At 36.7% G+C, this 14,478-nt stretch overlaps 1 protein-coding gene and 1 pseudogene across 1 annotated transcript in view; both read left to right on the forward strand.

Moving 5' to 3' along the window:
- The first annotated feature begins 1,331 nt into the window (after positions 1–1,331).
- The window catches only part of TMPRSS7 (transmembrane serine protease 7), a 27,219-nt gene continuing 14,072 nt past the window's right edge, over positions 1,332–14,478 (forward strand). The window contains exons 1-7 of the mRNA XM_006905456.1: positions 1,332–1,456; positions 3,266–3,333; positions 4,432–4,622; positions 6,305–6,533; positions 7,844–7,974; positions 9,856–9,968; positions 13,255–13,361. Of these exons, the coding sequence (XP_006905518.1) occupies positions 1,364–1,456; positions 3,266–3,333; positions 4,432–4,622; positions 6,305–6,533; positions 7,844–7,974; positions 9,856–9,968; positions 13,255–13,361 (932 nt within the window). The 5' untranslated portion in view covers positions 1,332–1,363. The remainder of the gene's footprint in view (positions 1,457–3,265; positions 3,334–4,431; positions 4,623–6,304; positions 6,534–7,843; positions 7,975–9,855; positions 9,969–13,254; positions 13,362–14,478) is intronic.
- LOC112485259 lies at positions 11,144–11,262 on the forward strand (annotated as a pseudogene).

Below are 14,478 nucleotides of genomic sequence, written 5' to 3' on the forward strand. Positions count from 1 at the left end.
GAACAGTTCGGTCACTTACATACATATGAATTCATCACCTGTAATTTGTGTGGCACAACGTAAGACATCAGGTATACTAAAACGCATCTCCTACTTTCAAAAAGCTCACAGATACCTTTTCTACTTTCAAAAATCTCAGTTTAATGATGGAGAGGGAGAGAAGGGTGATGTCTTTGTTTGTTTAAGCAATTACTTTGCAATCACAGAAGAGAAGCATCCAGCCTGCCTAGGAATGAAGTCCACAGTGGGCTTCGGAAAGTGGTTCCTGAAAATTCATCTGGCACATTTCGAAGTGCCAGCTGAGCCCTGTGATAGCCATGGGGACAGAGTGGTAGACAAGGAAGAATCTCTGTCCTTAAAGATGAGTGGGAGATATTGAGTCAATGGGCAATTAAGGCATACAAGAGACATACATCTGCAACCCAAAACAAAGCAACCTATTTCCCATCAGTTCTCTGCCAGCCCTCAACTGATACATTGCCATTGCCCTGGAGTTTTTGTCATACAAAAAAGCTTTGGAGCATCATTGTGCAGAAGTAGTTTTGTGTCTATTTAAAAACCAGAGAAGGGCGTTTCAGGGGGACAGACCAGTATGAGCAGAGGGAAACCTGTACGGACAAGTGAGAATTGTTCAACAAACAAAACAAATTAATTTTAATACACGATATTTGGGCATGGAGGGGACCTTGAGAAATGAGGTGGACAGTTCATCAGGGAGACCACTCCTATGGTCTTCACTGGGCAGGGTATTTGGGCAGAAGTGACCTGACACTGGGCTGAGAGTCCTCATCAGAATGATGAATTCTCCCTGCACTGCTGCGTGTTGAGAACCCAGCGCAGCACCCTGAACATCAGCCACGCAAGTCAGAGAGAGGACAAGCACCCAGGGGCTCAGTGAAGGTCTGCTGGAGGAACCCCCTTCTTTCTCCACTATGCTCTCTTTACCTCAGAGCTTGATGGTATACATTGTTTACTGTCCTACCTTCTACAGACCCAAGATCCATAAAAATTGTATATGCTTTTTTTGGCCCCTTTTTGACTAGGACATGTAATAAATCAATGAGTTATATGTTTTATCTTTTTATCTTGTTCTTAAATCCTTATCAGAAGCTGATAAAATAGAATATTTTAAGGGATATGGTGTGTACCAATGATGGAAAGGTTTTATTATCTACATTTAGTGCTTCACAGGCTGTGAACCAGTAAAATACTTAGTTGCCTAAAATGAAATCATTTTAGGAGGCTGATACTGAGACAGATCAGACAATACCTCATTACCACACATGTAGGAAAGTCCTCTACCTGCCTTTTCTTCTGTCTTTCAGGTAAGACAGAAAGCAGAGATGCTTTTTACTTTGTTGGGATGTTTCGCATCACCAACATCGAGTTTCTTCCTGAACACCAACAGAAGGAGTCCAGGGAATTCCTGTCAGTGGCACGAACTGTGCAGCAAGTGGTGAGGTGATGGGGGAGGGGGTGAGAGGCTGGGCAGGGCAGGGTTGGGGCGAGGGGACTGGGTTGGAACAGTCACAAGTGTCACACTGTCCAGGGAGGGCAGAGGAAGCAGTCGGAGGAAGACTTGGAATTTAACTTATTGTGGCCATAAGGAAGAACTGCTTATTTGATAGAATTGCTTGTTTATTTATTTTTTTTCTGCTGAAAGTGAAAAGAAATGGCTCTCTAAACTTCAGTTTTTCTCAACTGTAAAATAAGGGAATTTTATCAGGTGATCTTTTAAAATGCCTTTCAGTACTGACATTACATTTATTTCAACCTCAATGCACTGGCATCTACTCACTTAAAAAAACCTTTCTCATTAAAGAACTAGTACATATTTATTAGAAAAAATTAAAGTATAAAAATGTAAAATGTGTAAAATAAGTAAATAAAAGTGTAAAGTATAAATTTAAAAGTATGAATAATGTATAAAGTAAAAATTAAAGTGTAAAACTTATTAAAGTATAAAAAGAACATTAAAATCTTCTTTAACATCAAAGCCCAACATAGAGCCAACTTTTATTCTGTACCACGTAGACATAGAGGATAGATAGTTCAATAATAAAGTATTAGTAGGTATTCAGTTTTATATCTGATCTTTAACTCAACATTAGGTTGCATATTTCTATGCAAGTATTCTTTTAAAAAACATGTTTTAATAGCTACAAAGTTAGCAAATCCATTTTTATTGGATATTTAAGTTGTTTCCAATTTTTGCCATTATCGATCATGCTACAATAAAACTTCCACATAAATTGTGTGTATCTCTGATTACTTCCTTAGTTGATTTCCTAAAATTATAACTGGCCAAATAAAAAACTATCTATTCATGGTGCTTGGTACATATACCAACTAGAAAGTTTCCTCCAATTTGTATCTGCACAGTAACGAGAGTGTGGCCTGCACAGTCCTAGCTGCTGCAGTGACAGGCACATTGCTGTGTGGAATGAGAAAGGACTGTGAGAGAGAGCAAGCAAAGACAAGAGTGGGTGTAGTGGCTCTTGTTTATTGAAGGCTTTCTATATACCGGGTATGTTGCTAAACCCTTTATCTTTAATATATATCAATTATTCCTCAAATTATCCCAGAGATAGGCATTTTGATCATCATTAGTTTTTTTTTTTTTTAAAGTAAGGAAAACGGGGGTGGGAGTGGGAGAGTGGGGGAGTGGGGCAGTGGGGAGAATAACACCATGGAAGTCAATCAGGTGCAGGTACCGTGTTCCGTGCTGCATGGTGAATTTAAACTCCACAGCTCATATGTTTTTTCCACTATGCTATATGCGCTGTATTATTTCTAAGGTTGGTTGGTTCGTTTTACTCTTGGGCAATTAAGTGAGTGATTTTGATATTGTGTAGGAAGAGATATACAGGAAGAGAAAAAGATTTGATAGATGAGTCTGTTTGGTTTTAGAAATGCTAAGTAAGGCAGGGAGGGTAAGTTGATGGAAATAGCTCTCCATTGAGAGCCAATTATGGAGTTTTAAAAGGGTTGGTTGTCTCCCTAGAGACTTTAGAAGGTGAATGGTAGACCGGCTGTGGGCGCCACCCGCCCCCTAGTGGTTAATATAGGAATGTATTCTTATTGCTACAGGAAGTAAAAATTTATTTGAATTCAAGAAATAATATCTGGGTTTGGAGTTAGAGGCCTTTAGTTTGAGCTTTGTTTTTCTCCTTGCTAGCTAATCAGAGCTTGGGCCTAGAACATGCTAGGTACTGTGAAAGGAAGCCAAGTTTGAAAGACTTCAGACACTTGGGTTCTTTTACAGGTGAATCTGGTTTATACAACATCTGCCTTCTCCAAATTTTACAAGCAGTCTGTCGTTGCAGATGTCAGGTAATGTATGTTCCTAGCTTTGAGGTTTCTATGTTTACTGCTGTAAATTCTCCTCAAAGCCATGAAAGCACCAAGATATCACCATTCACAAGTAACTTCTTGGAGGTCGTTATGGATTAATGCCCTTTTAGCACAAGAGTGACCCAACTGTTTGCTATGCTGTCATGCCAAGTTTTTCTCCCAGCTAACAGAGCCTGCCCTCTCCCCATGGCTGGGATCTCAAACCCCTATATTAATGCTGCTGGGCAAAATAGTCATAAACATGGCAACTATATTGGATGGAGGCAAAGATAAAACATAGACCAGTATTTCTTAGAATATGGTCAGTAAAAAACTGGTCAGTAGAGATCTTCTGAGACAAAAAGGACCCTGTGGTCAAATAATTTTTAGGAATAACTGTGTGCAGGATACTGAATCTTACTTTCCCCCACCCCCAATATGTCTGCAGAGATTCATAATCCACTTTGGCGTGTTAAAGGCACTGAGAAGTTCTGGAATAAAGCAATTTGTTTACTTTCCTTTGCCTTTATTTCCCAAGTTTTTTACTATAGGATATTACCTTATATTATTTTTCATAGAACATATATTTGTGCATTTAGGAGCTCTCGCTCCCGAGTCACTGAAAACCAAACTGGGCTTGCTTCCTGGATTTACCGCTTACTAGTTGTGTGATTCTGAGTTATAGTTGGTCTTAATTTCCTTATCTGTAAAAATGTAATAATAGTAGGATCTTCTTCATAAGGTAATATAGGATAAAGCAAATTTAGCACTGTGAGTTATCAAAAATTATAACTTGTTATTTATATTAGAAGTGAATACTGATTGATATTCATAGAAATAGTATAGTCTCCATGGAGATGAAACTATGCACTAATTGTTCTAGATTTGAATTCAACACAAGAAATCACACATGATGATGCTTTCTCTTTCCAATCCCCACAATAGGAGTCAATGACTTCCTAAAGAAGGAAGTTATGTTCAGTTGAATGACGTGCTTGCTGACCTTACCTTGAATTTATCAGTTGGGTCACTGGCTTCCTATAAAAGTCTATTTCCTAAGAGGTATTCCTGAACAACTTTTTCTTTTCACTATAGCAGTAACAACAAAGGTGGCCTCCTTGTCCACTTTTGGATTGTGTTTGTCATGCCACATGCCAAGGGTCACATCTTCTGTGAGGATTGTGTGGCCGCCATCTTGAAGGACTCCATCCAGACGAGCATCATAAACCGGACCTCTGTGGGGAGTTTGCAGGGTCTGGCTGTGGACATGGACTCTGTGGTACTAAATGGTGATTGTTGGGTAATTTTCCTTTAAGCATTCCTTCCTGCAGCACTCTTGACACTGTCATTATTGCAGTCATTATTGTAATGAAGTATGCTCTTTGGCAATTTCAGCGAAACAGGATTAGTTGAAGACATTGGAGCTATGTTGATAAAGGAAGTCATTAAATGTTACATACAGTGATTGGACAATAAAATTGGGGCCAAAATATATATGAAATTGAGTTTAACGTAACAACCCCTTCCTATATTTAATCTGGCTTATTCAAATTAAGGTGCCAAGGAACAAAGTCCTGGATAACGAAAAATTTTGCTGAGCTTTATCTTGTCTTTTCCCTCATCCAGACAGAACTGAACCTAGGTTATGTAGTGTTGTCCAGTACACTCCAAAATGATCTGCCCCATAGCCCTGTCAAAATGCAAATTGCATCAATTTGTTTTGACGATAAAGTGGTTTAATTATTGTGTAATCCCAAATATATGTGGCTTGCTTTTTTGACTTAAATTATATGTATGCTGGGCATATAGTAGGTGGCTGATAAGTATATTTTAATGCATGAAAATTCTGTACTACATATACTATTTCAGATATAGGACTAATTAATATGACTAATTATTATCATATTTGCTTGGTTGCTTTTACTTTTACAAATATTTACAACTTGTTACTATGGATGATTTCAAGCATACAAAAGGAAAGAGAATAGTATAATCAACTATCATATACCCTTTACGCTTCAACAACTGTCCACTCACATCTGTCCTATTTAATTTCTAAATACCTAAACAACATCCCCTACCCTCACTGGATTATTTTAAAACAAATCTCAGATATGTTGGATTGCTTTTAAAGGACTGAAATATTTTTACTGGGCAAAATTCTAACAAAATGAAATGATAGTCTCTTTTCTATGTGTTTTTCTTTTTAATGCAGCTGGGCTTCGGTCAGATTACTCTTCAACTATAGGATCTGGTAAATTATGTCATGTGGTTTCTTCCCTCCTTGTATCCTACCTCTTCTCCCATTGCCTCCAAATCAGTATATTTTTTTGGCTTTAGTTTTTCTTTTTAAATCATGGTATTTGTTAGTGTTCTTTCAGTTGCAAGCAACAGAAATATACTCACACTGACTTAAGCACAAAAGAAACTTGATAGACTCGTACAACTGGGACATACTTGGAATGATCTAGCTTCAGGCATGGTTGGGCCCAGGTCCTAAGATAAAATGCCATTAGAACATTGCATCTCTACTTTCCTCTGTTGAGGCTTCAAGTGGATTCTTCCAGTGTGGTGGTGTAAATGGCCACTAGCAGATCTAAGCTTATAATTTCTCAGCTTAGCAACCACAGTGGAAAAAACTCAACATATATTTTCTGATAGTTCTTGCAGAAGTTCTGGGGCTGACTCTCATTGTCTTGGATTGGCTGACCCAACTTCTTTGATTCTGATTGGCCAGTCTCAATCACGTGCCCACCTCTACGCTTAGGGATGCGTTTAACCCCAGTCAAACCATATAGATAGGGTAAGGATAGTTTCTCAAAGTAAAATCTAGGTGCTGTTATGAGGAGAAAGGGTTGACTCCAGGCTAACAAAGACAGCAGATGTTTTCCATGCAACCTCTTTTGCTCGCTACTCTTTTATAAAGATTTCTAGAAAAGTCGTTCTTAAAACAAAAGTGCTGTCTCCACAGACAAAGGCTGTTCTCAGTACTTGAATGCAGATCATCTGTCTTTCCGCTACCCTCTGGAGATTTCTGCAACCTCAGGGAGGCTGATGTGCCACTTCAAGCTGGTGGCCACAGTGGGCTATCTGATTCGTCTGTCAGTAGAATCTGTCCAGATTGAAGCTGACAACTGTGTCACCGACTCCCTGACCATTTACGACTCCCTCTTGCCGATTCGGAGCACCATCTTGTATAGGTATTCTGCAAGCACTCTGGTTGGCGAGTAAAAATAGTTTCTACAACATCTTTCTTTTGTAGTATCTGTGTTTTCTTTGGATTTTTTAAAAACCATTCTCGTGTATACTCATGAAGTCAATGACTGACCCATGCCTTATTTAGTACCCCCTGTATTAGCCTACCAGACACAATGCTTGTTTTTCTCTTGTAGCATATACGGGTTAAAATTAATATATCAGAAACATCAGTCAATATACCTGAAATATAACAGATCTTTTAAAATTTTACATTATATTGCTATCACTATGAAGCATACTGTTTCAATAAAGTATGAGGATAAATATTCTATGATGATTGCATAGAATTAAACAACTACAAAATTTTTCTAATTACAAAGATAACACTATGTTCATTGCGAAAGTGAGGTCAATCAGAGAAAACAATATCAATTATTTCACAATACCATTACCCGGAACAAATATCTGTCATATTTTTGCATAAATCCTTTCATTCACACATATATGTAATTACACATGCACACACATATACATACTCTAATATTTTTTACTTTATGTAATGAGTTCTTAATATTTTGTTAACTTAATAATGGCTGGGTTTTCTTAAGAAATTATCATCTGTTTCTCACTGCGCTAAAAAGGTACATGAATTTTCCTATTATTCTTAATAGTGTTTATAAATGCGTGTAACAATATATTCTGTATGTATGTATTTATATTTTGGGGATGAATGTGCATGTTAAAAATCCATACAGTATATAAAGATATGCAGTGAGAAATAAGATTGTCACTGGTTCTCATTTCTCAATCATTCCTATTGGTTTATTTAGCCTTCCAGACATATTTAGTTGTTATCTCATTTAATCCTCACTACAATGTGAGTATATTATTATTACCACTACCATTTCATAGTAGAAAAACTGCCATTTATGAAGACTTAGTTACTTGAATGCCCAGTTTTTCAGCCAGTTAAATGACGAAACTGAACTTCGAACCCACTTTTCTTTAGTGCAGAGCCAATGGCCTTAGCCATTAAATACTCCACCGCTCTACCTCGTTTGCTGTCAAGGAGGGTCCAGTGATGCCCATCTAGGAAAATTCAGTAGCTACTGGACAAAAATTTCTGAACTTTTATCAGCTCCCCTCCATCTGTCATGCCCTGTGGCCACTAGTTGATGAAGACCTGGCCGGCCGAGTCTGATTCACAAGAACTGTGTGGATGGCCCAGGAAATGTGTGGATTAGTGGTGGATGGAGGCTCACTTCTCAATAACTTGTTATTCATGTACTCTTGTTTTGTTATCTGCTTTCAGAATTTGTGAACCCACAAGAACATTAATGTCATTTGTTTCTACAAGTAATCTCATGTTGGTGACATTTAAGTCTCCTCAGATACGAAGGCTATCAGGAATCCGGGCATATTTCGAGGTCATTCCAGAACAAAGTAAGTCACACACACCCCTTCCCCCCTTTTTTTTATTTGATTCTCCTGTCTGATCTATCCTGAGGTCAGAAATATTCATTATAATCCTCCTGTCTGATCTCTCCTGAGGCCGTGTTATAATACTAGTTATTTATTCAGGGACCCTGATTCAGGGTTCAGTCAGAAGAGAGAGATCATAGTAGTTATTTTAACAGAGAAAATGTAATGTAAAGAACTGTTAATGCAGCATAAAGGTATTAACTAGGTAACTCAAAAGGCAAAAAGAAAACTATAATGTGTAACACACCCAGAAAACAACTACTACCTGTCGGTCTAGAGGAATGAAGGAAAGCAGTCAGAATGATTACGTTTTAGAGCTTAGAGGAGGGGTCTTTGGAATGAAACTGAGACCTCTGAGGACGGGTTATTGCTCAGCTGTTCTTGACGTCTCTGAATTCAGAAGCAGATATTCATGGAGCTAGGACCCAGACATTTGAGGAGAGAGTGCCGGACAGCCAGGCTTATATCTTTGAGTGGAAGTTGGAAAAACTGCTAACAGGATTCAACTGTTACAGGAAGAAAGTGAATCTGCAGGGGTGATGAAGCGTTGCTGGGGTGATATTCCCAGGAATAAGAGGCGGGAAGTCTGATTTTCCTTTCTCCAGGTTTCTAGTTTACTTTTAGCACTCCGTATTGGCAGAGCCTCATAGGAAGCTAGGTGGTAAAGGAAGGAAGTGGTTTGCAGAGTCTGAGCCCCATCATTGCAGAACAGAGAAGCGTTGCTTTGGAGCTCAGTAACTAGCACATTAGACTGTCTTTTGTGACTTCTCATTTACAGTAATGCATGTGAATGCCATCCTAGAAAGTGCCTGTGAAGCAAAACCTCAAGGAGTTAATGGATCTTTCTAGGTCACACTGAGCAAAAATGACTCCCTCCATCCATTCTTCTCTTTTTGGCTTGGGTTGATAAAGTAAAACAAAACAAAAAGTGCCTTCACTGAAACTCCAGTCTCTCTGTGATATTTGTTATGGTTGATCAGACCTTGCAGGTCATGTCTTGGTAACATCTTCGTAAATATCAGTAAAGCCAAAGGGGTCAGAATGGCAGATCAGGGTGAGGAGGAAAGAGGATTCGACATAGCTAAATGATGACAGCTATAGTTTCATTTATATTTTAGGGCACTGCTTATTTTGATAGTGGTTTTTTGTTTGTTTTTGTTTTTTTGCTTCAAATGATTACAAAACCAAATATAAAATGGATTTATTGTATAAAATTGAACTAGGTATTTTGAGATATTGTTGGGTTGAAAATTATCTCTAACTCCAAATGTTAAAAATGTGATTTTCTCAGAAATATTGCAGTGGACTTTGTCTATTCACTCAACAAATATTTATTGAGTATCAAATGCCAGGAATGATTCTAGGTGTTAGAGAAATGGCATTAAACAAAATAGATGTAAATCAGTACTCTCAGGGAATTTACACTCTAGCAGAAAGATGACCATATCAGTAAGAATAGATATTTAGATTGTCTTATTTAAACAGAGCACCATGTTATGTAAACTGGATATATTTCTTTAACAACAAATATACACTCATTTGAACAAAATAACTCAGAGGCTTTAAAAATATATATTTAAACTATGTTATTCAAGAAAGTAATAGCATCTTATAGATATAGCCAAAAAATATGTGATTTGAAAACAAATATAGGATATGAACAAGTAGTTTAGCTATACTTCTGTATTTCTTTTTGTAAAATTTAGTTTAAATTTCAAAAAATATATATCCTTTTTAATCAAGGAAGCGTGCATTTGTAGTTAAAGAAATATATGCAGTGTATTTCCCATACTCTCACAACTGTAAATCATTGTGTGTTACTGGATGTTTTTTTTTTTTCAGAGTGTGAAAACACAGTATTGGTCAAAGAAATTACTGGTTTTGAAGGGAAAATTTCAAGTCCATATTACCCAAGCTACTACCCTCCAAAATGCAAGTGTACCTGGAAATTTCAGGTAGCCTAGTTTTACCACTATCTTAGAAAAATAGTTATCCTATTTTTAGTAGCAATTTATTTTTGAATTAAATTACCTTTATTTTTAAATTTAATTACTGAAAAACCATTAGTTAATTTTATAATATTTAAAACTTATTGAAATATATTATCAAAACATGATAATTTCTTGTAATTTCAGCCCTATGACCACAAATTAACTGCCTTTTGCAGACTGGGGCTTATTTTTCCAATTTATTATTTTGCTTGTTTGTATTAAAAATGAAAAGATATTGTTACAGGATCAAAGAAGTTGTTATTTTATTATGGTATAGATCATTTGTTAATTTTTAATTACTTCGTCATTGACATTATAATAAGAATAATAAAGAAATAATAAATTGGATTAGGTGATATATATTTCAGTTTCATAAGCAAACCAAAGTGCATATTTATGTGAAATATATACGTCTCTCTCTGGTGCCAGACAGAGTGTTCTTATTTATTTATTTATTTTTTGGTTTGTTCGTTTGTTTAATCTTAGTCTGTAAACTATTTTTCTTTCTCTAACTGTAGTATCATGTGGTGGGAAATAGCGCAAAATGTTACCTTTGCTCTTTTAGTACATACATTTTCTGTGGCATAGCTATTAGATGTAAGTGGCAAGCAGCATATAGTTTGTTTTCATTCAGCATGTTATTATTGAATACCTACTATGTGTCAGATAGTATTCTTGTGATCCATAAGATGAGACACACACACAAAAGCTCTGGTCTCACGAAGCTTACCATAAGGCAGGGGGAGACAGGCAGCAAACAAATGAAATATATATAGTGTGTTACAGAGCAGTACAGTACTATGGAGAATGTTAAAGCAGGGAAGGGGGCTTTGTAGCTGAGTGAGTGGTGGGGTGCACAAAGGGTAGAAAATCAGGGATTTGTTATCTTAAATAAGATGGTCAGAGAAAACCTCACTGAAAAGAGATATTTGCACAGAAACCTGAAAGACAATCTTACCTAGGATAAGAGTGTTACGGGCAAAGGAAACAGCTGAAGCAAAGACCCTGAGGCAGGTATGTTCTTGGTGTGTATATGACTTGTGCAACTAAGTCAAATATTTTAAATAATTTCATTTTGCCGAAATGTATATTTAGTGTCAATGTCTTGATGGTATGCATCCTTAAATTTTTTTTTTATCGTCTATGGCCATGCCACCCTGAACAAGCCTGATCCTGTCTGATCTCAGAAACTAAGCAGGGTTGGGCCTGGTTAGCACTTGGATGGGAGACCACCTAGGAAGACTGGGTGCTGTAGGCATAAAAATAAGGGATTGTAAGCTGACAAGGTCCTTGCAATCTGTGAGGTCAACCAAGGGTTGCTTCACCCTTTACAAAATAATTAAAACATAAAGGTGCTGGACTCTTGCTCGCTTGCTCACTACCAGGTTCTTAAGGCCTCAGGGCAGCAGAATCTCAGAGCTTCAGGTGACTTTCAAGTATGAAGGGTGGGGAAAAGGAGGGGGAAGGAAGAGAGAAAGAGAAAGACAAATATCTTATGATCTCACTTATATGTGGAATCTAAAACAAACAAACAAACAAACAAATAAATAACCGAACTCATATACATAGAAGAGACTGATGGTTGCTAGAGGTGGGAGTTGGGCAAAATGGGCGAAAGTGGGCAAAATGTAAAAACTTCCAGTTATAAAATAAATAAGTCACGAGGATTAATGTACAGCATGGTGAGTATAGTGAATAATAATTAATATTATTATCTGTAGTTAATAACACTGTATTGTATACATGCAAGTTGCTATGAGAGTAGATATTAAATCACAATGAAAATATTTTAACTGTAAAGAGATGGATGTTAACTAAACTTACTGTGGTCAGCAGTTTGCAATATCTATAAATATCAAATCATTATGTTGTCCACCTGAAATTCATAATGTTTATGTCAATGATAGCTCAGTAATAATAAAAAAAAAAGAAAAAGTAGGATTGAGTCACAAAGTATTGCTACAAACTTAACTGTACTGTATGTTGTTTTCAAAAGAAAAAAATGAATTAAAAAAGTGATATAATAAAGTTGAAAATAAATGGATGGGCAATATTATACTAGGTAAATGTAAAAAAAAAAGAAAGCAGCGATCACAACCTTAGTGCCAGGCAATGCTGAAATTGGACAACTTCGGTGAGAAGAGGAAGGTAATTTATAATGACAAAGAAGGAGAACCACAATGAATATCTAATTATGACAATTATTATGCACCAAAGGAGATAGCATTAATATTTATAGATCAAATCCTATAGAACATACAAAGAGACATGGACAATGCATAGAGAAGAGATTTTAATTTCTTTCTCTTAGTTCATGACAGAGATAGTGGGGGACAATAAATAAGGCTAAGAAGAGTATTAAACTATACAGATAATGAGAATTATACACACACACACACGCAGAAATTAACCTCTTTTTTAAATCACCTTGGAGCACTGATAAATTCGATCGCAATGAAATCTTTAATAGATTTTAAAAAATTAAAAAGCAGTGTAAACAATAAATAATTTTTTACCTAATTAAAATAGAATTAGATGACTTGAAAGTAGGTAAAACAAAATTCTACTCCCTGGCAATGTAGGAGCTCTCAAATAATTCCTGGGTCAAAATGAAAATTAAAACTAAAATTGTGGCATATCAGACATAATGTATGTGCAGATCACACATTACTATGAAAAGGTCAGTTGTAGTGTGTGTGTGTGTGTGTGTGTGTGCGCACGCACACTCATATGTATATGTTCTGAATAGGCAGCTCCTTCTCTCGTTTTATGTCTTCTGAGAAGACCCAGGGGTGACTCAGTAACTGCCTTCAGGAGTAACCAGTTTTCATAGAAGGAGGATGCCGATTCATTTCTCATGTATCTAAAAAATCTGAATAATGCTTTAAATAAATTTGTCATTATTGTCATCTAAGGAGAAAAATGTGTACACTCATTAACAAGTGGATATTTTCAAAGTTAAGCTCATTTAATAGGGTAAGACTGAAACCTGGAGATGATCTACTGTGTCCCATGTTGCCCAAGTCTCTCAAACTGGGGCCTTATAGCTGCTCCCTGAGCACTGGCTTGTCTACATTTCTATTGTGTTCTCTTCCTCATTCCAATTTGCTCAGGGGAAGTGATCTACATAATTAAAAGACACAGGGTACAAATAATAATGCCCTTACAATGGCAAGACAATAGAGTGAGTTCTGAGTAAGGTAATGGAATCTTAGTCTGAAACATATCCTGACTTATGTTTGTTTTTCAGACTCCCCTATCAACTCTCGGCATAGCACTGAAATTCCACAACTATTCAATAACCAAGAAAAGTGTGAAAGGCTGTGACCATGGATGGTGGGAAATTAATGAACACATGTAAGTGGTTTACATATGTGAGGAATCTGAAGATTACTGTTTACAGATAGAGAAACTGAGGAATACAGGAATTAAATAACTTGCTCAAGGCCACTCAGTTAATAATTGACTAAGCCAAGATTCAAACCCATGTCTTATGATTCTCAAGTCCTTGCTCTATGCTGCTGGGCTGTATATGTGCACACTCTACACTTCACAATAGTTTGGCAGATAAAGTCTTTCAAACCATGGAACCATGGAAGAAAATAGTAACTAGGAGTCTTGATGGTAGAAAAGTTAGAAACCATTAGGTAATTCTGTGCAGTAGGAAAGTCCCAATCGGCTTGGTTGTGCCCTGAGGCTGGGACATGGGTTGAGGCTGATCACAGAGAGGCTGAGAGAAATCTAGATGCCTGGGTTTTCTGAACCAACCGAGTAGGTCCTCACTCTCACCTTTAATTTGTCTTTTTTGTTGTTGTTATTGTTTATTTGCTTCTAAAATTATAATAGGTCTTGCATTAGAAAGTATAAGATGTCTTGTCTTGGCAGCAGAACAGCTTCTCAGTTTACTTGGTAAGATAAGAACCCTTGTGGTTACCTGAGGGATTTGCCTGCAAATCTTTGTTTATTATTATTCCATGAATGAAACTTCTCCTTTTCTAAAAGATTTTTACTGAACAACCGCCTTTTATTTCCTTTAGACTCTTAGATTACTTGCTAAACAGTCATTGGTTCTTTCTTCATTGGAATAGATTCTATCTGATTTAAAGGATCCATTTCTTGGATCCATTATTAAGATGTGGCTTGTACTCCCTTTGGAAGTGTTTTTGGATCAGGGGTCTGTTATGTAAGAAGCAGAAGATCTGGGTTCAAATTCCAGTCCTGTCATTTAGTAGCTACATTAACTAGGACACATTTTTTTTTAACCTCCTTGATCTTCAATCTGTAAAATGAGGTAATAATTTCTAGGTAATAAGGTAGGTTTTTTAAAATAATTCAATTAAATAATGGATATTACACAACAAGAATATTAGCTATTGTTATGATTAATAAGACTGCTTTGGAAACGACGTCGGGTGGATAAATACTGTAGAATGTGTCCCAAGGCTTTAAGGATTTTGGTATTCCAATTACAGGT

Source organism: Pteropus alecto, unplaced genomic scaffold, assembly GCF_000325575.1.
Source record: "Pteropus alecto unplaced genomic scaffold, ASM32557v1 scaffold270, whole genome shotgun sequence".
In the NCBI taxonomy this organism is placed as follows: domain Eukaryota; kingdom Metazoa; phylum Chordata; class Mammalia; order Chiroptera; family Pteropodidae; genus Pteropus; species Pteropus alecto.